The sequence below is a fragment of the Genypterus blacodes genome, unplaced genomic scaffold, assembly GCF_046128005.1.
Source record: "Genypterus blacodes isolate CSIRO-AG114 ecotype Tasmania unplaced genomic scaffold, CSIRO-AGI_Gbla_v1 ptg000063l_1, whole genome shotgun sequence".
Lineage (NCBI taxonomy): Eukaryota > Metazoa > Chordata > Actinopteri > Ophidiiformes > Ophidiidae > Genypterus > Genypterus blacodes.
Genome location: NW_027466875.1, coordinates 1278767 through 1300963, shown reverse-complemented (window position 1 = coordinate 1300963; position 22197 = coordinate 1278767). Strand labels below are relative to the sequence as shown.

The 22197-nt window shown below is 47.3% G+C and overlaps 2 protein-coding genes across 3 annotated transcripts; both read left to right on the top strand.

Moving 5' to 3' along the window:
* Positions 1-1920: 1920 nt before the first annotated feature.
* cyp11c1 (cytochrome P450, family 11, subfamily C, polypeptide 1) lies at positions 1921-8950 on the top strand. The gene is made up of 13 exons (XM_076154635.1): positions 1921-2009; positions 2055-2160; positions 2695-2778; positions 3279-3499; positions 4176-4508; positions 4650-4805; positions 5303-5517; positions 6607-6810; positions 6900-7072; positions 7180-7346; positions 7964-8042; positions 8215-8439; positions 8840-8950. The coding sequence occupies exons 1-13, from the start codon at positions 1921-1923 to the stop codon at positions 8948-8950; spliced, it is 2163 nt and encodes a 720-aa protein (XP_076010750.1).
* Positions 8951-9175: 225 nt separating this feature from the next.
* Positions 9176-19784, top strand: pklr (pyruvate kinase L/R). Of its 2 annotated transcripts, none has more exons than XM_076154722.1 (12): positions 9176-9251; positions 13295-13459; positions 13807-13898; positions 14027-14158; positions 15309-15495; positions 15591-15864; positions 16408-16558; positions 17341-17493; positions 17593-17759; positions 18224-18290; positions 18810-18924; positions 19056-19784. In XM_076154722.1, exons 2-12 carry the CDS (start codon positions 13321-13323, stop codon positions 19160-19162), a joined length of 1584 nt encoding a protein of 527 aa, XP_076010837.1. In that variant the 5' UTR covers positions 9176-9251; positions 13295-13320; the 3' UTR covers positions 19163-19784. The 2 variants fall into 2 exon arrangements, with proteins under 2 accessions (XP_076010837.1, XP_076010836.1); XM_076154721.1 differs by lacking the exon at positions 9176-9251 and adding an exon at positions 10554-10899.
* Positions 19785-22197: the final 2413 nt, after the last annotated feature.

Here is a 22197-nt window from a genome sequence, read left to right as displayed (position 1 = left end):
GTGTGTGTGTGTGCGTGTGCGTGCGTGCGTGCGTGCCTGCGTGTGTAATACTCACGCACCAAGTACATGTGTAATCAAATGCCCTCACACGTTGAGTCAGTGACCTCAGGTGCAGGAAGTCATTACAGAGGTGACCTTAGTGTGTGTGTGTGTGTGTGTGTGTCAGTCAATAACGATCCATCACGTGTTGGACACTGATCCTCCTGAGAATCCCTTAAGTAGCTCTGTTTAGTGGGTTCGCATGGGAGCTCTGGCTCGCACTAGCACACACACACACACACGCCTGCAGCTGGAGAGACCTGGATTCATGTGTCTTTGTCTGAACGTGCAGAGGAGGAAGAGCGGCTTCTCACGGTGATCTCGTTAAAGCATTAAGTCATCCTCACCTGTCAGAAATCAATCTGTGGGCAGCAGAGGGTAAAGATGGAGAGGCGGGGAATTAAAACGGGCCAGTGCAGAATGAAATGACTCATTTTACTGCAATAACACAAAGACAGCAGCTCTGACATGTTGGCACGTACAGTACATGTCTGTGAGTGCTCATGTGTTCTCTGCTGTCGGACCTCGTCTGTTTTTGCAAATGAAGTCGTGAAGCTCAGTCTGACACAAGGAGTAACTAATGTGAAGAGGTCTGGGGGACGTTTGGCATTAGATTAGACGCAGACGCCCCTGAATCCTTAAGCAGGCTGGAACACAGACAGACAAATGTCTCTTGGATTTGGAGGAACCAGCCAGTCGTCTCTTTCTCTCTGACACTTCAGTCTGCGTTTTGGTCCAATGCGTTTCTCCTATCTGCCTAAGCACACACTCTGCTGTCTCAGCCTGACCTCATTCCCATCCACTTCCACGCTTTCATTCATTTCTTCTCTGCAAATATATGTCTGTGCACATCTCTCTCTCATTTCTAAATAGCCAGTGAACCCAAAACGCCCTTGCGCTTGTGCTCCAGCAGTTTCCCAAGAAGATGAGTTTCTTGCACTCGGCTATCGCGGTGAAGGTCGCTTAAGTTATCAGAGAGGCCTTGACATTTTTATCTCCGGAAAGATCAAACCGCATTTCCAGGGGTCCAGTTCTGTGCCAAAGAACTTTCAATGCTGCTTTCAATCGGCAAAGACCAGAGCAGTGGTGTGTGTCCGCCTCCTTCACACACACCACTGCTCTCACACGCAATTTCAGATGTTCACACATATCTACACACATGAACGTATGCATGACGTGCATGGAATGTAAAAGCAACAGTGCTGTGTCACAGTCCTTCAACATGACATCATCTAGTGTCTCGGGCTTCATAACGAGCACGTGAGTCATCTCATCCATTCCCTGTCAGGGCTAATGGGATTTACCTCATTAAATCCTTTAAGAGCTAATCTGAGAGTCGGGGAGGTAAAGGGGGTGCAAGTGTTTCCAGTAAATCTTCCGAACAAAGAGCGCTCACTTTCCTCGAGAGGGGCCACGGGGAGAGAACGCAACATCCTGCAGTGGAGGGTCGCCTGGTGTTTCTTCTGGTTTCTTCTGAAGCTTTGCCGTTCTAATCTGGTATCCCTGGAGGCCATCTGGTCGGAGCTTTGAGCCTTTGGCCCACTGTGGCCTCCTGCACGGGTAAGAGAGCTGAAACCCTGAATGATGATGTCAGCATGACGCACATGAAGACTATGAAGATGACAAACATTGCACTACTAAAACTAAATACTGTATATAACCTACGTGTGCAGGTGTGTTTAGACAGTGTGCCTAATCCGGCTCTGACTCTGTGTCCTTGTCCTTGCCAGGTCTCATCCTCTGAGTTATTGCTACCTCAGGATTAGTGACAGAGAATCCAATGTGTACTCATTCTGTCCCTCAGTTCCCCTGAGTAACATGAGCAGAAGAGCGAGCCGCTTCGTCTTCATCTGCCATCTGTCAAACATCTGAAAGCTCATCATGGAGTCTGTGGTGAAGGTGAAGAAGTCTCTGAGGAGGCCCATCAGGAAGCTCACCAGCTGTGTGTCGGGGGTGAAGGAGAGGAAGGTGTTTGCCAAACGCAGGAGCCAGAGGGGCAGAGGTGGAGGAAGAAGACGAGGATGCGGCAGGTTGGGGAAGACTCCTCCCATCCACGCCGCATACAACAAAGAGCCATCGGTCAGCCGCTGGTACTGGGCAGATTTGGAGAAGGAGAGGCAAGTGGACACACACACTTTGGTCACATTAGTCAGGCCACAACACACTGAAGTCAGAGAATCAGCTGTTGAAATCCCTCCAGATTTGGGTCACTGGCCTTCAACTGATCATCAATCACTGATCAAGCAAAGATGTCTGAGCTGAAATACAACTGAGCTGCTTTCATCTCATCCTGAATACCAAACTTATGATAATAAAATAATAATCTACATGGAATAAATGTATTGATCCATTGAACTGCAAAGAAAAAACTATAACTTGATATGAAACACATTTGCAAATAGATCAACCAGTAATGTGTCCCATTTCCCAGATGTTTCTCACTCATAAAACATTTTTCCTCCCTGACTCGATGTCAAACCCCACGTGGCTTCAGCAGCACGCCGTCTTCATCACATTAATGTTTCAGGAAGCAGCAGGAGCGAACGCTTTGCATTCCACTCACCTGCTCGCTGTGATTGAAATGCGTCTGAGCGTCGCAATGTGTGTCAATCTGCAATATGTCAGCTGTGTTTGTATAAATGTGATTACAGGAAGCTGCGGGAGGCCGGGAACGCACAGAAGAACGCAGAGAGAGCCGCCATGAGAGCTCACTTCAGGAGGAAATATCAGCTGTCTAAGGTGTGTGAGAGGAAAACACTACCAGTCTGAGTCTTATTTCATATACAAGGTGCCCTCGTTTTCTATTGGTAATAAATTGGTAAAGAAAATGCTCATGTTAGGTCATAATTATGATGAGGTTAGAAATCGAAATTCTGAGATAAAAAGTCAAGATTCTGGGATTCAAAAGTCCAAATTAAGCGATACAGAATCAAAATTTAGAGAAATGATCATAATAATAACTTTTTAATCTCATAATTATGATTTGACATGAGAATCTTTTTTTTTTACTGTTTACTGTTTTTTACTGTTTCCGTAATTACCCCACTACCCCTCAGGATAATTCCCTTTAATCAATTAATTTCCTCAGTGTGTGTTTGTGTATCTTCACTCCTAATGTCAGCTATTGTAGATAAATATGACAAACTTAAATAAACACTGAGAGCACCGTGGAGTTTATTCCTCAAAGTTTGGGCCTTTTACCAATTTATTCCTCTACTAATTCTTCCACTCCTCATTAGAATCCCAAGGACACAAACCACCTGAACTCTGCCAGAGGGAAAGTGTCGCTCCCACATCAGCTGGCAAAGCTCATTCATCCAGAAACAAAGAGCAAGGGCGACGGCTTCAACCTGCTCAGTGCTTTCCAAGGCCTCAGCTTTGGCACGCCGGCGCTCACGGGGAGGAAACGGACCAAGAGGCCCACCCTGACCCCCGCCAGAGGGGAGACCTGCAAGACGATGTGATCAATGATCGATCAGAGGAGACGACATGAAGAGGAGGCCCGAGTGTGTGCGTGTGTGTGTGTGTGTGAGACCCCTGACACAAAGTATGAGAGCTGAGTGACAACAGATACTTTCATAACCTTCAAAGTAACTAATCAATCAGACCTGCTAATGTAGTAAACCCAAAGAACAATACTGACTAATAATGAATGTATAGTGCATTTTACAGAATAATCCGATGGTCGTCACGGTGATCCCTCTCTACACAAACAAAGAACCTTCACTGAGAACCTTCACATGTAATCACAGTTAATTGTGTTGGTCTGAAAGGAAAGACGGACACATTACACAAACATCTCCATATCTGTTATGATGTTATTCTTTTTTTATGATTAAATGTGATAAATGCTGCAACAAAGTCTTGTTTGAGCTGGACTTCCCCTTTTTTAGCTATTTAGGAAAATAAGCGTGAGTGTGTGTTTTAGGATCAGTGTGACATTTGGGCGCTGTTGTGTTTCTCTTGAACTCTCTTGACCTTAACGTCCATAAATCGTCGCCTCCTATCAGTTCACCCGAGCGATGCAGGACAGTCAAGGCTCTGGGTGTTGGGGGGGTTGTTGAGGCAGGACTGGACAGAGGAGGGAGGTACGTGTTCCTGGAGAGTATTGAAGTGTGTGACACCTCCGGGTGAAGCCCACAGAGGCATTTTGTGGATCGGGGGGGAACCATGAGGAGCACGTCCATTCATAGCATGTGCGGGTCCGGCGCTCCGCTTCTTGGTGTGACCCCTCAGAGGGCTCTTTGTGTGTCTGCAGCGGGGACCGTGTTGGGCGGGAAGGAAGCAGCTAAAGAGAGCACAGGGGCTAAGAAGAGAGGTGTAGATGGACGGGTGAGGGGCTTTGAGGAGATCCCTCACACGGGGAGGAGCGGCTGGGTCAACCTGGTGAAGTTCTGGAGAGAGGATCGCTTCCGGCTGCTGCATAAGCACATGGAGAGAAGCTTCAACACCCTGGGCCCCATCTACAGGTGACTAGACATGGTGGAGGGAAGGTGTTGAGAAGATCTACCATACATAAAGTGCATCTTGTTCTAATCTCAGATATCAGATGCATGTGTTCGATAACGGATGACCTCTGTGTTTGTGTGTTTGTGTGTGTGTGTGTGCAGGGAGCACCTGGGGACCCTCAGCAGCGTGAACATCATGCTGCCGTCTGACATCAGTGAGCTGTTTCGCTCAGAGGGCCTGCACCCCCGGAGGATGACCCTGCAGCCATGGGCCATGCACCGAGAGACACGGCAGCACAGCAAGGGGGTCTTCCTCAAGTCAGTACCACTGTCTCTCTGTGTGTGTGTGTGTGTTTGTGCTTGGACATCTAATTGCTATTGTCCTCATCTTATGCAAATTTGTAATTAGCTGTCTATCACTATAATAATTAGAGTTCTTAGTTGCTTTGTCATTCCAAAACAACTTCCCCATCCAGAACAAAACGTTTGATCCTCCATTGTGAGCTAAGTGTGCCGGATCTCCTGTCACTGAGTTTAGTGAATTGCTATTGAAGAAACCAAATATAATAATACGGTAATAATAAATCATTTAAATCCTGTATTGCTTCATCTGTGAGCGGTGAACTCTTCCAGCTCACAGTCGCAATCAGGACATCTCACTCCTACCTGAGTGTTCTTTCAGTAACCGTTCATCAGCAGTGTATTCTCACACTCCCTCTGCCCCCCCTGCTGTGCGTAACACACCAGGCTTCACTAAAAGCAGCAAATGAAGCAGGCCGAGCGTTTCCTGGAATGCCTCGCTCCTCTCTCCACAGGAACGGCGAGGAGTGGCGAGCTGACCGCCTCCTGCTCAATAAGGAGGTGATGATGAGTGCGTCCGTGAAGCGCTTCCTGCCGCTGCTTGATGAGGTAGCTGGGGATTTCTGTGGAATGCTGCAGGCCCGAGTGGAGAAGGAGGGACGAGGCGGGGAGGGGAGACGCAAGCTGACCATCGATCCCAGCCCAGACCTCTTCCGCTTTGCACTGGAAGGTCAGAGGTCAAGCCCCTGTGATTGCTTTGTGTGTGTGTGTGTGTGTGTGTGTGCGTGTGTGTGCGTGTGTGTGTGTGGACGTGTTTTCTTTTCAACTGAAGCAGAAAATGATAGAAAATGAACAGAAAACAGAGGAATCGAGGTGTGAAGAGTTGCTCAGCCTGGAACAAGCAGAGGGTCTGCTGGGGGCAAATCCCTCTTCTTCACAGTCTTGTCTCCGGCTGTGAGTGACCTTGAGCTCCTGTGGGGAGGAAGGGAGTGGATGGCATTGTTTTCACATCCCTCACTCATTCGGCTTTTAGCACTGAGTCACAAAAGATGACGCAGGCTGTGACGCCGGCCCACGTCACAGGGATTGTTTATTCAAGAGCAACATCACTGTTTCAGACATTCACAAAAGCTGCTGCTCTCCTCTCTCTCTATCTCTCTCTCTCTCTCTCTCCCCGCCCCCCCCTCTCTCTCCCTCTTTGATTCTTAAATATTCACACTTCAAACCTCCTTTTGGCGTGTGGCATATATGTCATTAATATATTAAAGACAGAGGAGGTCAAGGAGTATGTGCATCTTTAAAAATAGACACGTCAGCGCCGTGGATCAGAGCTGCAGCATTCTTTCACCTGGTCTGAGTCTTTCATGTGTCTGTCTGCAGCGTTGCCACATTGACAAGTGTGAACGCTCCCTTGTCACTTTGCCCCCTCGCGTGCGTGGGTTGGCTCCTGTATGTGTGTATGTGGGAGCGCGGGGTGAGAGCCGACGACTTGGAGTCATGCTTTGACGCTCTGCTCTTAGTGGACCACAGCACACAGCCAGGTGCTAAGCCAGGGTAGGAATAGACCAGCAGGAAACTAAATCCCAGCCGCTGCTCGTGTAACACAAGCATGTCTGCAGGCTGAGGGAAGTCTGCTGGAGTCGCCGTCTGCACGACTCCTCACACACGCAGATGCCAACACTGCGAGAGCTTAGAAAACATGTTTGTGCTTTATCGTTACGCACGTCACGCTGAGATTATCCCATGGTAATGAGGTGAATCACTGAATGTGTTGCAGCCATAGAGGGTGATGTAATACGCTCCACCTCTCCTCCTGCAGCCAGCTGCCACGTTCTGTACGGCGAGCGTATCGGCCTCTTCTCTTCGTCTCCCTCTGTGGAATCTCAGAAATTCATCTGGGCGGTGGAGAGAATGTTGGGCACGACCCCTCCTCTCCTCTACCTGCCCCCCCGCCTGCTGCACCGCATCGGTGCTCCCCTGTGGACTCAACACGCAACTGCATGGGACCATATCTTCAGTCATGGTAGGACACATGACATGATGCAACACAGGAATAATAATAGAGAAAGTTTCCTTGAACTTTGATTATTTACTTCTTTGTCCTCCTTCCAGCGGAGGCCAGGATCCAGAAGGGGCACCAGCGCCTGTCAACCTCCCAGAGGAGAGAGAATGGGTCTGGAGTCCAGTACTCTGGGGTTCTGGGCCAACTGATGGAGAAAGGACAGCTGTCTCTGGACCTAATCAAAGCTAATATCACAGAGCTGATGGCTGGAGGGGTTGACACGGTGTGTATCTGTGTGTGTGTCTCCTTCAGTCTGCTTATGTGTTCAGTGTGTGTGTGTGTGTGTGTGTGTGTGACTCTGTGTAGCCTCTGGTCTGGTACTCCCTCTAGACGGCGGTGCCCCTGCAGTTTGCTCTGTTTGAGCTCGGCCGCAACCCTGAGGTGCAGGAGAAGGTGAGACAGCAGGTGAAGGTGTCGTGGGCGCAGGCTGGGGGCGACCCTCAGAAAGCCCTGCAGGGGGCGCCACTGCTGAAAGGTGTCGTGAAGGAGACCCTCAGGTACTGGAGGCTCCATTCAGTCTGAACTAACACACATAAACAAGTGACGAAATTGATATTGATCCTTCATGGCAACCACAGAACAGTAAATGAGCTTATTTCCCAAATGTGTGTGAGAACTTAAACCCAATAGATTGTATATGACAACTGTGTGTTAGACATATGCTGTGCCCCTGACAACAGCATTACTAATGATGTTCTCACACCCTAAACGTTACATCATACACAGATGTATGAAAGTAATGAAGACTTAACAGCAGAGAGACAAACTGAAGAGTGAAAAAAGAGAAACAAAGAGGACAGGATGTGTCCTTCAGAGAGATGGGAGACGGTGTGAAGCCTAAAGCTCTGAGCTGTTTCATTACAGCGTGTTTACACCAAAGGACCTGTGATAGGAATCGATTATAAATAATACTCTTGGGTTTGTGTGGAGAATTGAGTGAGAAGTAATCGATGGCAACATCTGGAACACACACAACTAAGGGATGAACTCTCTCTCTCTCTCTCTCTCTCTCTCTCTCTCTCTCTCTCTCTCTCTCTCTCTCTCTCTCTCTCTCTCTCTCTCTCTCTCTCTCTCTCTCTCTCTCTCTCTCTCTCTCTGTCTGCGTATGTCAAAGGTTATACCCAGTAGGAATCACAGTGCAGCGCTATCCAATCAGAGACATCGTTCTTCAGAATTACCACATACCTGCAGGGGTGAGTGACCTCTCTCTCTCTCTCTCTCTCTCTCTCTCTCTCTCTCTCTCTCTCTCACTCATGCACACACACACATTCTGCAAGAATACATACTTCTAATAACAACACCTCCCTCTGTCTCCATAGCAACACCTCTCACCTGTGCACATCTTCACCTCTCCTTTCTCCTCAGACCATGGTCCAGGCTTGCCTCTACCCTCTGGGAAGGAGTGCAGAGGTGTTTGACCAGCCGCACCGCTTTGACCCCGGCCGGTGGGGCAGAGTGGAAGGCGAGGGAGGAAGAGGAGGAGGAGGGAAAGAGGCGACAGGTTTTCGCTCCCTGGCATTCGGGTTCGGGGCGAGGCAGTGTGTTGGGAGGAGGATTGCTGAGACCGAGATGCAGCTCCTACTCATGCATGTGAGCAGGGGTGGGAAAATGTGCAATTACAAGAAAATATTCCAAAGTTTACACACGTAGAGCTTTACAAGTATTAACAGTACAGAAAGTATTCAAGTATCAAGTGACCTGATCTATCTAAAATTGGAGATGAATGGTTAAACAATTTTCCACTAATAGGTTGATCTCATACTGATATCTAAGAACAGCCATACTAGTATTCATGCAAAGTACGAGTAGATGAGTAAATGTTCTAAGTTACTTCTCTACATGTGAGTGTGTGATGATGAGATGCAGTTATAGAGTAACATGACTGTGCTCCTTTCGTCTCCTCCTCCTCTCCTCCTCCCTCTGTACTCTCTTCTCTTCCTCCCTCTGTCCTCTCTTCTTCTCCTTCCTCCATCCATCTTTTTCTTTGCAGATCCTCCTGAGTTTTCGCCTCAGCGTGTCGTCTTCAGAAGACATCAGTACCACGTACACACTCATCCTACTGCCTGAGACCCCACCAAGGATCACTTTCATGAAGCTCTGACACACTCACACATACACAGAGACACACACACACACACACACAGAGATTTATCAATGAGACTACAGGAGACACTGAGCCTCTAAACAGCCTCACACACAGTCTATTCACCCCAGATTTCAGAATCCTGCCACATAAAGCCCGTTTTATCTGTTATCTTTGTTTTCATTGTTGCGCACCATTCAAATAGCAACGATAGCATCACTGTCCACCAGATGGCGCTGAATCGCACATAACCCCGTCCATTTACTCTGTCACGTCCCTCCACATCCCTCAGTCTTGGCCTGAACCCTGAACCCAACAGGTCGGTGCTTTGCTTTCTAAACATAAACTTCATGAAGTTGCTGCTCTTTGTCTTTGTGTACTTTGTGTACTTCTTTAGAGCTTTTTACGTATTTGTGCATGTGGTGAACAGTCTGCTCTTATCAGGCTGTCGTGTTTTGTTGCTGACGAACGTTCTGGCAGCTTTTCCTGTAGCTCTGCCAGATATCGATCCCGCTGTGATTTCTTTCCTTTCTTCTGTTTGTTTGCTTTTTAATAAAGAGATTCCAGGTGACGTAAAGCTTTGTCTCAAAACATGCATGCAGCTGTCGGGAATGATTTGAGAGACTAAAGGAAGCAGGTACAATACTAATACTATTAATACGCCTACAAATACTACTTTTTGTAAGGCAATCTTATTTATTTTATTTCATTTTGCCCTTTGGTCACTGCAGGTGAAGCTGACCTTTCTTTTGTTGAGTTATTATGTCACACTAGGTGTCTGTGTGTGTGTGTGTGTGTGTGTGTGTGTGTGTGTGTGTGTGTGTGTGTGTGTGTGTGTGTGTGTGTGCGTGTGCGTATGTGTGTGAGAGTGTGTGTGTGCTGTGCTGTGCAGTGGCTTGCAGGGTAAATCTTTATTCGTCAAGGAGCGAAGGTCTGTTTGTCCTTTGGCTAACGATTTACACCCTCTGCCAGTCTGTGTCCATGCATGATTGTGCAAAGCAACAGTATAAAACTCGGCACAATGTGTGATCATGCAGCCGGATCTGTTTTCCTGGACAGATAAGAAACGATGTCATCCACTGAAAGCCACATCAGCTCCGTGTGGCGCCTCAACTGTCAAAGTCTCACAATCAGGCCAAGTCAGCCACTGTCACTGCATTGGTTGACCACTTTCCCCCTGAGAATCCATATTAGTTGGTCAAATAGGATCTGTCATGGAGATGGGAGGAGGTGGAGAAGAGTGGTGAAACCTGGGGCACATTCTGAGAATTTGTGGACCTTTTAGGTCTGTGTGTGTGTGTGTGTGGGTGGGTGGGTGTGTGTGACGATTGGTTCTCAACCCTGGACCTCATGTACCACAGCATTTCCCCACATTTCCCCTCACATCACTCCCCTTCCTACCCACGCCTGATTAGATAAATCAGGCGTGGTGTCTTCCACATCTTGATTGGCTGAACAGCTTCTGATTACACACATTACTTAGAAACGTAGCACATAGATATCCAATATTTGCCCTATCGAGTTAATAGTGATCCTATTGGCCATCATTATTATTGTAACAATACAGGTTAATTCTGTCTGTGTTATAATGAGGTCACGGTTAGGATTGCATAATGATATACAGCAAAATCACTATGACTTTGTGGTACCTGGTGTTTGCTTAGGGTCACTGAACTGTCAAGATAAGGGTTTTCTTTCCATTTTTAGCATCACTGCCGTGGCTTTTAGACCCTCCTGTGCTAATTCAGCCTCATGGTCACTGTGCTGGATGGAGAGGAATGTGAGTGGGTGGAGAGATGCAGGGGCAGAAGGTCAGAGGGAGGAAATGAATGAATGAAGGAAGGACAGTGAACTGAAAGTACTTAGGTTAAAGTAGACTGGCAGTATGACAGGGACGGGGACGACCAAACAGAGAGAGGAAGACAAGTCCGGCACTGGACGTTACAAAGAAATTAGAGGCAAAATGGGTAAGTGGACCAAAGACGTTACTTTATTGGGTTTTGTGTGTTTCCGTAGAGACTGTAGAGAAGCAGGTGGAGCTCCTGGTTCTCCCTGGATGAATATTGTCAATGTATAATGTAGTGATCCATCTAAATTAACATCTAATCTACAGCTGCATGTTTGGATAATCAGGTGTATTTTTGGCTGCAATTTGAGTTTTTTCTAATATCTGTGGCTCTGCTGCATCAAATTATCTCACAGAGCCCCATTACACACTTACTCCCTTTTTCACACAATGCAACAATTACTGTGCTCTACAATTGCTTCAGAGAGGTGCAGAGTTAAAATTCTGGCTTTTACTCACTGACTGATTACACACACACACACACACACACACACACACACACACACACACACACACACACACACACACTCACTCACTCACTCACTCACTCACTCACTCACTGACCTGTGTTCATGTAAGAAGGTGACGCCCATAAACTCTTTCACCTTTCTGTTTTATCTCCTCACTGTCACGGTGGTGCGATCACTGTCATTTTACAACACTGCTTGCCTTTGACCTAATGTCTGCTTATTTATAGGCAGCCTTGCAGTAACAGGTATATGTGTGTGTGTGTGTACTCTGGGACGTGTCAGAGGATGGTCTCAGTGGGACACGTAATGATGCGTGCAGCGGTGCATCAGAACTGGGTCACAGGAAGGTGGAGAGAGAGAGAGAGAAAAAAAAAAACACTGACAGCTCCTGAATTCAAAGATTGAGTCGTGCGAGTTGCCGCCATCCTGCAGAGCGTGGCTCTATCAGGACGCTCTCTCTAATGGATCTCACTCTCTCTCCCTCTGCTTCCGTTTGTTTTCTGCCTCTTACAGGTTCAAGCCGTGCATTCAAAAAAACGGTTGAAAGCATAAAACAAAGGCACACACACTCATTGAAGTGTGTTTGCAGTGGATGTGGCCCTGACCTGGGTGATAACACACATTTTTAAACATACACTCAAATGAAAAGCTGAAGGTTCAAATCTTTGCCGCTCAGCTGCTCCATTCAATTGACACATTCCACCGTTTCTCCCCAAATCACCCCCTCCTCCTCCTCCTCCTCTATTCTCACCACTTCACTCCCCCTCTGTCTGCCTCTCTGCGTCTCCCCTCCGCTCCGCTCTTCCTCCTTTATGGTCGTGACCCCCCTCCTCTCCTGTGGTGGCAGAATATGCAGGCTTGACTGAGCTGTGACAAGCTACAAAATGGATGCCATTGTACCTGTTCAAAGCTCTCAGACTGCAACCAGGAAGCTTTCATGAGCGTCTTCATTCATCCGTTTGCTGCTTTGTACTCTCAGTTTTTATGCAGTGGTTGTAACCGATGGTGAGAGGAATCTACTGTGTATCCAAAAGTGCGATCAATCATCATATCAGTGTCCGGTTAAACCTAAAATGATTAATACAGTAGTACCAGATGATTAAACACTATTTTGCTGTTGGTTTAATATAAACATCCACTGACTGAGCCACAGTTCTTATATTCCCATTGGAGCATTTCTCACTTAATCATGGAAAATGTATTGCCTGCACTCATGAGGATAAAGACAAACACACACAGCTAATTCCTACATGACACACACACTTGACACATTCAGCAAAAACACAAACAACTCCAGTGCTCTACATGTAAGAACACATCATGTTCCTCCGTTTGAATTTGCTCCTTTTCCAGTATAGAAAGACATTAATATTTTAAGAAGAATCTTCCTGTTCTCATATAGAACCCCCTCTTTAGAGTTCAGGTTTGTGTGTGTGTGTGTGTAGGCTCCTTGAAGTTCATATCTCTAAATGTCAGTGAGCCCCTCTCTTATCTGCACTGCTTTATTTTCATATTGCATGTCAGTGGAATGTAAACATGTAAAGTTTAACCATCATAGCCTCCACGCTGCAGTGAATGTCAGGCTGGGCCATCTTGTGTATGTTCGTGCATAAGTCAGTTTATATTTATATTATTATAAATTCATGATGATATCAGCAGCAGGATTGTGGCGTGATACGAACGTCTCCCTCCTCTACAACAGTGCAGCTGAAGACGTGACACATGACTGACAGCAGAGGCAGTGACGCCCCTTGTGGTGAATGGTGGAATTGAATGGGATCAAATCAAATCGAAACCCATCAATGGGAGGCAAAATGTAAAAAATGACAGTTGGCTGATGTTTCACTCTGTGTTCCTTTGTATCTCCAATATCCACATCAGTATCTGCATCCCATCCTTGTCGAGTTGGAGTTTCAGTGGTTATGCCTGACTTAATCTCTCTCTCTCTCTCTCTCTCTCTCTCTCTCTCTCTCTCTCTCTCTCTCTCTCTCTCTCTCTCTCTCTCTCTCTCTCTCTCTCTCTCTCCCCCCCTCCCTGCTTCCTCAGCTCGCCTCAGGCGTTATTCAGAAGTCATGACCCTGCCGGACTCTTTCATCCAGAAGCAGCAGCTGGACGCCAGCATGGCCGACACCTTCCTGGAGCACCTGTGCCTGCTGAACATCGACCAGGAGCCAATCACAGCGCGGAACACCAGCATAATCTGCACCATCGGTGAGCGTGACACAAAACAGCATGTCTCGGTTTTCATTTTGTCTTCTGGCAGCCTTTAGACGTGATAGTTGAATAGTTGTTGCAGCCAAAATGGCTCTTGTGAGCTGCTGGCAGAGTTTGATTCCTCACTGTGGCACTTTGTGTGTTTATCTGGCGCCTTCTCGGCTTTTATCTGCCCAGAAAAGACAAGATTGTTAGACAACATTTTACATCTGACTTTTTGGATTTATAAAGGCTCGAGCTCTGCTGATGTTATATTTGATTCCTTCCCATTCACTAAAGGAGTCTCTCTCTCTCTCTCTCTCTCTCTCTCTCTCTCTCTTTCTCTGTCTCTCTCTCTCTTTCAGGTCCAACGTCACGTTCGATCCCCAAACTCCAGGAGATGGTGAAGGCAGGGATGAATATTGCTCGGCTGAACTTCTCCCATGGTTCACATGAAGTAGGTGTTGTATGTGTGTGTGTATATGTTGTGTGTCTGTGTGTGTTTCTCTCATTTAAATACACACCCACCCCTGTGTTTGGCTGATGTATTGATCCTCTGTCTGTTTCTCCCCATGTGGCTGTCAGTACCACGGTGAAACAATCAAGAATATCCGCGAGGCGGTGGAGACGGTGACCTCTGACCCTTTGTACTATCGCCCAGTTGCCATCGCCTTGGATACCAAGGGGCCAGAGATTCGCACTGGATTAGTGAAAGGAGTGAGCTGCACTCACACAAAAATCTGCTTGTTCACGTTCCATTTGTGCTGCAGACATGAAAATATGAAAATTGGACCATGGCTCAACTGACTGATTGATTAATTTGTAACATTGCAACAAACATTGAACATTTTCATTATTTTCTGATAAGTCCTCCACTTAGTTTAATGAAATTCATCTGTTAGCCTAACAACAATATTTTATTATTATGAATTTATTTATTCATGATAATATTTTTCCATTTCAACATTTACATTGTTGTTTCTGCAGAGATATGTGTGCTTTCTGGTTTTCATGTTTGTGTGTAATCTATTATAATAACTGTACATCATCGCTCACACCATTTCATTTCATGCACGTGTTGCCAGACGATATGTGACATTATGAGGGAGAAGCAAAGACGAATCAACAAAACAGACACGCACAGATGTGTGTTGATGCTCAGTCAACATATTTCTGAGACAAATGGAACATCGTGTTTGAAAAATGATCACATTATGACGACAGCAGGCACTCAAATCATGAACTTAGCAGCCATAAATTGCACAAAACACACCTGCTGGATGAGGAGAGCAGCGTGCTGTGATATCAAGCAGTGCTGGACTCAGACAGACAGTGTGTGTGTGTGTGTGTGAAGCAGGGTTCAGGCTGACTGCTGCTGTCTGGATCAGAGGCAGTTTGAGCTTCTGTATCAGATGAACAGATGAAGCCGCTCTCTCAAGATGGAGCAGAGCACATATTCACTCACTGTTGCTCTCTCGCCTGACTGCTGTGCTGCCATCAGATAGAGCCGCTTCCATCAGATCCTCACATTCAGAGGCTGCTGCACCGGGAAACTAATTCTGACTTGATATTGCAGAATACACCAGACACACACACACTTTAATGACATTATGTTAATATCAAATTTAAGAGATAGTTAGATTCTAGCATGGTGCATACCTATGAACCAAATGACTTTTCAGACGGAATCTGATTGGATTTTGGAGCCTCCTGTTCCATCCATCTGTGGTTGAGGAGAAACTAATTTCTTCAGTTTTAAGAGATAAAATCTGGTTGTTATGTGTAAACTTTTTTGACACTTTCTCTTTTGTGTGTGTGTGTGTGTGTGTGTGTGTGTGTGTGTGTGTTTGTGTTTGTGTTTGTGTAGACGGTCGAGGAGGAAGTGGAGCTGGTGAAAGGCAACCCTGTGCGTGTGATGACAGCAGAGAGCGAGAAAGACAATACAGATGGGAAGATAATCTGGGTGGACTATCCCAGCCTGCCCAAAGTCGTCCAAAAGGGAGGGATCATCTACATCGATGACGGCCTCATGGCACTCAAAGTATTAGAAAGAGGTAGGAAACATCTCTCCTCTATACTTCTACCATGCTACTGCTTCACTCCTCTCTCCTTTGATCTCACTCTTTCTCCTCCTCTCCTCCCTCTGCAGGCTCTGACTGGGTGGACACGGTGGTGGAGGCCGGCGGGGTGCTGTGCAGTTGCAAGGGCGTCAACCTCCCCGACTGCAACCTGATCGGCCTGCAGGCGGTCAGCGAGCGAGACGAGGCCGACCTGAGGTTCGGCGTGGCCCAGGGCGTGGACATGGTGTTCGCCAGCTTCATCCGCTCCGCCCAGGACGTCAGAGACGTGCGGCGAGTTCTGGGGGCCCACGGGCGAGACATCAAAGTGATCAGCAAGGTGGAAAGCCGACAGGGGGTCCAGAAGTGAGTGTGAGGTTGAGGAAAGAACATCTGAATCCAAAGCGTTCAGTCAGACGCTTTGTGACGGGACACACACACTTTATTCATCACTGCTGATAGCAAACTGCCACCCTCCTTCTTTCTGACAGCCGGCTTCACTGATTGATAGACACGTGTCATCTCCAGACTTTACACAGGAAACACTATCTGTGTGGCTGTCTGTGCGAGTTAGAGCAGCCACTTAATACATCACACACAAACCATGTCACCACCTTCTCATCTCTATTATCCATTAGTTTGATCCCACTTTCTTCCTCTGCTCGCTGGCTGCTGAGGCGCTGTGGCTCTGATTTGAAAAGACGTATAGTATATATTGAATAAAGTCCCAAATAGCGATAGAAACACACGACTACCATCATCTTCGTAGTAGAGACGGTCATCAAACACTCATGTGGAACTAAAGAACATCTAACATTTAATCCTCCTGGCCAAACTAATCCGCATAATGTAGATTCCACTGAAACGCTCGGTCCTTCTCCTCCTTTTCCTCCCTAATCTGTCTCTCAGTTTTGAGGAGATCTTGGCTGAGAGTGACGGCGTGATGGTTGCCAGGGGCGACCTGGGGATTGAGATCCCAGCAGAGAAAGTATTCATCGCCCAGAAGATGATGATTGGCCGCTGCAACTCTGCTGGAAAGCCTGTCATCTGTGCCACGCAGGTCAGAGACAAGGGGACACATACACACACACACACCCACACACACAAGCGGGCACAATGAGAGGCAGAAATGATCATATAAGAGTCTTATCATATAGGCTGAAATAAACAAACACACATTAACCTTTTGCTCTTACTTGACATACTTACAGAAACACACAGAAACACACACACACACACACACACACACACACACACACCCTCCTGCAGCCATAATGACTTGTTTCTGCTACAGTTCTCGACTCATCCTGACAGCATTATAGTGGGTTTGCTCCAAGAGACCACGAGTTCACAAACAACACCCACACACACACACAGACCAATCATCAGGAGCTGCTGGGTCTTAACTACTCCCAAACAATATAGGCCCACTCAGGCGAAGCCCTCCAGCTATTTCATTTTCCAACTGTCTGCCTGCTCTATTGACTAATAGCCCACAGTCTCCAGCATGTGAATAATGATCAGGCAAAGTCACATCGGCCTCCCTTTTCTGTGCCACTACTCCGTCCATCCATCCATCCATAACACCATTACCTCTGCCCTCCTTCTGTCCTCCTCCTCCTCCTCCTCTTCCTCTCCCTGAAGCCCGTGTCTTCCATTTGTCCTGGACGAAAACCAACAGAAGCAGAGTGGTTAGATTTTAATGGATTAATTGGACCATTTATTGTGATATTAATAGGTTGTTGTTGCTGTGCGTGTGCGTGTGTGTGTGTGTGTGTGTGTGTGTGTGTGTGTGTGTGTGTGTGTGTGTGTGTGTGTGTGTGTGTGTGTGTGTGTGTGTAGATGCTGGAGAGCATGGTGTCCCACCCACGACCAACCAGAGCTGAGAGCAGTGACGTCGCCAACGCTGTGCTGGATGGAGCCGACTGTGTAATGTTATCTGGGGAGACCGCCAAGGGACTGTTTCCTGTGGAGACAGTCGCGACGATGCACTCGGTGTGTGTGTGTGTGTGTGTGCATCTGCATGATGTCCACTCTGTAAGAATTGGTGCCCTTTGATAACTCTGTCCCTTTGTCTCTCTCTCTCTCTCTCAGATTTGCAGAGAGGCAGAGGCGGCCATTTTCCACCACCAGCTGTTTCAGGAGCTGCGTCGCCTCACGCCGCTGTCCTCTGACCCCACAGAGGTCACGGCCATAGGAGCGGTGGAGTCTTCCTTCAAATGCTGCGCTGGTGCCATCATCGTCCTCACCACCATGGGCAGGTGTGTGTGTGTGTGTGTGTGTGTGTGTGTGTGTGTCTGTGAATGCCAGATGAGAGTCTTTCATCAATCACGCTCGATCTGTTTTGTTGTTATTACAACCATATGATGACTCACACATCAGACGAGTTAATAAACGTTTTTGAGTTTCTCCTCTTCCTCCCGGGAAGTGCCTGCTCTCTAATTTTAGCAAAACCAGATGTTGGTCCTCTTTTATCTCAGAGGGGCTTCACAGATAGTGTGTTGCGGTGCATTTGTTTAATATCGTGTCAGACTGACTTTGATTGGTTTTGCTCTCCTGATGTTTTTGTGCAGATCTTGTTTATTGCGACTGTTTGCTTGAATGATCACCACAGGGGAGAATAATAGAGATGAACACACACTATCGTCACAAACCCTCCAGTCATGCGTGTACTGAGATTTGTTGACCATCTGTGATTTCCTTCTTCCCTCCTCGTCTTTCCCAGGTCGGCCCACCTCCTGTCACGGTATCGCCCTCGCTGTCCCATCATCGCGGTGACCAGAGCCCCTCAGGTACTGCTCGTCCTCTTCCTGTGGACTGGACGGCGTAGCTTCTAATTCATGCTGACCAGCGTCTTCTTCTTTGTCTCGCCACAATTGTGAATCATAACATTTGGCGGTGGATGATTCACACCTTGCCAGAGACTGAATGATGTGCGACGGCATGTTTACTCCCACTGTCTGCCGCCGTAAACTGTGACACAATGCTCATTTATCAGCGATGCTTCACTGGAGTGTATTTGCTCTTTCTGTGCTCTTTCCTGAGAACATTTCTGGACTGGCAGTGCAGGAACAAAGCTCTAAATGAAATGGTTCACCCTCTGGGGAGCACACAGTCGTCGGTTTTTGCTTTAGGGGGGGTGATAATTGTGACCTGATGGTGGCGCTAGATCACTAAATGACATGCCACCTCCTTGGGCCACAGCAACGCAGCCTCACAGAAATGAAATACTGTGTCATGGAGATTCATGTAAGAAACCCTGACAGTATAATTGAACCGTCTCTCTAATTTGTCCCTGTCATCTCCCTCAGGTGGCCCGTCAGTCCCAGCTGTTAAGAGGAGTGTTTCCAGTCCTCTTCCACCCTCTGCCTGCCCCCGTGTGGGCTGATGACGTAGACAACAGAGTCAACTTTGGCATGGATATAGGTCTGTGCATGTGTGTATGTGTGTGTGTATTTATGTGTGTGTGCATCCATTAGCCTTTGTATTTATGTGCTATGACACCGTTTTACTCACACGCCTCTCGCCTCTCTTTCTCTCTCCACCCTCTGCCACAGGGAAGGCGAGAGGATTCTTCAACTCAGGTGACATGGTGATTGTGGTGACAGGCTGGATTCCCGGGTCCGGCCACACTAACATTATGAGATCAGTCAATGTCCCGTAACGATCCTGAGCTAATGGACTGAAGCCTGCCTGACAGTCAAGGTCCAACAGATTTTACTATGCAGACGTCAGCCCATCTTCTGGTTGATGGCGCTCATCGGTGTATCATCTGCATAACGTATTAACTAGATAAGGTAAAGATTGATGAAGGTGATGTCAGGTGGCAGGTTGGTTTTCCCACTTTTGTTATTTAAACTCAACAGGAAGAAGAACGCCTGCTCAAGCATGTGTGGTCTCATAGAAATGTTGAACTTGTACTTAAAAGCAAATGTCTCAAAAAGCAATGACTCCCTCCAAATAAAACTTGAATCAATAACGTTAGTTGAGCCCTCTGCCTTTTTCCTTCACGCCGCTCCATGTGGGATTAGCACAGAATTTAAAGGATGAATTGTATCTGTGCCAGCTTTTGTGCAAGCGTATCCCAATTTCCGTTCCCTTTATTCCAATTTGAGATAAGCTTTTCATGCCATCTATTATCTGTGCGCTGGCAGACTTCTTCATTATGATGATGTGTGATGTGGAGATGTTTAGGCGTTATCAGAACCACACCTTTGTGCCCCGTGAGATGACCCAGACACAGTGTGCTGGCATACTGCTCACCCGTAAAGTAATTAGCTGCGTCTGCTCCCGGGTGGGTCTTTCTCATGTCTGTGTCTCCATGTGCCACCCTGATATTCCCTCTGTAGTCTTCCTCCCCCTCCCCCTCTCTCTCCCCCCCCCCCCCCGCCCCCCCCTCCCCTCTGCCCTCACCATCTCTTTGAAGAGCCTCAAATCTTCTTTACTTATTTCATCTATTTCTCGTTCTGAGCATATCTTTAGTTTCTTTGAAGACATATTGTCTGACAAAAACAGGAGGAAAACATAATTCAAACTCAAAATGCATCGGGCCAATTAAGAGAGACAATGACAGCCTTTGAACAGAGGTTTTTGGTTCATTTTTGGTGCTGAAAATATAAGAAACTGCTCCTATAAATCACGTTTTTCTGCCTGTCCCTGACTTTTTGAACTCTCAACCCCTTTGCCAGGAACCACAGATGAACATTTGCATTTGGGGAAACTTTAATGGCCTTAAAATATATCTAATAAATGAATAAATAAAATAAAATAAAATACAAAAATGTGTTGTCCCTTTATGCAAATGTGTCTTGGGCTCAGTGTTGGAACAGAAACATAAAAACTAAGCATCAAACCAAAAACACCAACATAATCAACACATCACCGATATAATAGCTGAAATACTTAGGGTACCTTGAAGAAAACTGCATATTGCACAGTTAACTGTTGCACTGTAATAGACGGTAGGTGACATCACTAGGGTCTTGTGTATTGCTCTTCACTCAGTGTTCTTGTTCAATACTAATGACTGTATTGTATGAGATTCTCTGTCTCTACCGTCTTTGTTTGGAGTCGATGGAAGGTCATCTGTACCAGAGGCAGACGGATGTGAGTCTACAGAGCCTGAGGTTTGTCTGCTTTCCATTTAAATCATGAATGACAGCATTTGCTTTTATCTGATGTCTTTTTGTTTTTTCCCCTGTACCATTAAAGTCACAGGCTTCTCCTCAATATTTAATATCTGGTTCTTGGACGTAAATAAAGCCTCTTCATCCTCAATCATCCCCATCATCATCATCATCATCATCATCATCACTCTCTCCATCACGCTGTACCCAGCTCGCTGTATTGGTGAGGAAGGATGACGCGCGACCTGTATACCTGCGAGGGCTGCGTGCTTGTTGCGCCGAGCGGGCATGACGGCCTTGAGGGGAGGATGATGAGGTTGCGGATGCCATGGCAACAAGCCGATTAGTGCCAGACGCGTATATGCACATTTATTTATTTAATATTTCATTTGCATGCCCGGCGCGCTTGTGTGAATGTGCCTGCATGTGTGTGTACGTGCGTGCGTGCGTGTGTATGTGTGTAAGTCTGACTCCAGCCTCCCAGAGTCAGAGTAAGAAGTGAAAACCAGTTTGGATCAGATTCAACTCCGTCATCTTTCTACCGAGGAGCAGCCGAACAAAACGCGCAACAAGTAGATTTTTATAACGGAGGCTTGAAGCTTGAAGCGCGTCTTTGTCCGCTCGGAGGAGCCTGCGGTCACCTGGGAAGCCTGCTCGATAAAGGAGGGAGGGACGCCGCTGTGTCCGCCTGTAGTCTCTGGAGACGATGTCACTGAAAGTCGGCAGAAGTGACGAGAGAACAGAATGATTCCAGCCGTCAGAATTGGAACACCTGACCAGGTTAATGCCGGCGGCAGGTTGATGGACTAACCCAGCCTGAGCGCTCCGTCTCCGGCAGTAGCGGCTCTATCTCGGCGCGCCCCTTTCTCTTTCTTTTCTACCGTGGGGATTCTGTGTCGGACGCCGTGGTGATATGGGGTAAATTCGGGCGGATTCTGCGTGTATTCAGCGTCTCGTGAGTCTCCGCCGTGTGCGTGTCTGTGCGTGTGTGTGTGTGCGTGTCGGGATGGATCCGTGCGCCTCTGAGTGTGAGCGCCCGCGTGTGTCTTTGATGCGTCCTTATGTCCATTAACAAACCGGCCCCACGGACACACCGTCAAGTGTCCTTGTCATCCATCTGATGGTGATTGCTTTTTTTTTTCATTCAATCTCCACGTTCAAACAGGCTCTTGCATAATGATTGGAAAAAGCCAAAGTGGGTGAGCAGCCCGGGCACAGAGTCTATATTCAGCCCGGAGAGCCGCGACCTCCGTTATTATTTACTAAAGACGAGGAATCCGGTGCCAGTATGACCGGCGTCGGAGCGTTGAGGGCGGCAGTGGAGAGGGAGGGAGGGCCTCGGGTGGAAAGCAGCGTTTCAAGGACAAGGAAGGAGGACTGATAGAGACACATCTTAAGGACAAACGAGACACTTTGACGAGGGAGGAAAGTGCGGCCGCTGACGCTGCCGGCGCCACAGCGGTGGAGCAAAGGGTTCATGCGCGGCTGGAGCTTCATCCGAGGGCGGTGAGGTAAGGATGGACGGCGGAAGAGTGAGCTGTCCGCCCCCGGAGACTGATTGAGACACACACTC

Bases quoted from the DNA above. Each gene is read 5' to 3' on its own strand.
- cyp11c1 (XM_076154635.1), top strand. From the start codon at position 1,921: ATGGAGTCTGTGGTGAAGGTGAAGAAGTCTCTGAGGAGGCCCATCAGG. The intron at 2,010-2,054 runs GTTTGCCAAACG...TGGAGGAAGAAG, and splicing joins GGGGTGAAGGAGAGGAAGGT to ACGAGGATGCGGCAGGTTGG. The intron at 4,806-5,302 runs GTCAGTACCACT...CTCTCTCCACAG, and splicing joins AGCAAGGGGGTCTTCCTCAA to GAACGGCGAGGAGTGGCGAG.
- pklr (XM_076154721.1), top strand. From the start codon at position 10,818: ATGACAGGGACGGGGACGACCAAACAGAGAGAGGAAGACAAGTCCGGC. The intron at 15,865-16,407 runs GTGAGTGTGAGG...TCTGTCTCTCAG, and splicing joins AGCCGACAGGGGGTCCAGAA to TTTTGAGGAGATCTTGGCTG. The intron at 18,925-19,055 runs GTCTGTGCATGT...CCTCTGCCACAG, and splicing joins CAACTTTGGCATGGATATAG to GGAAGGCGAGAGGATTCTTC.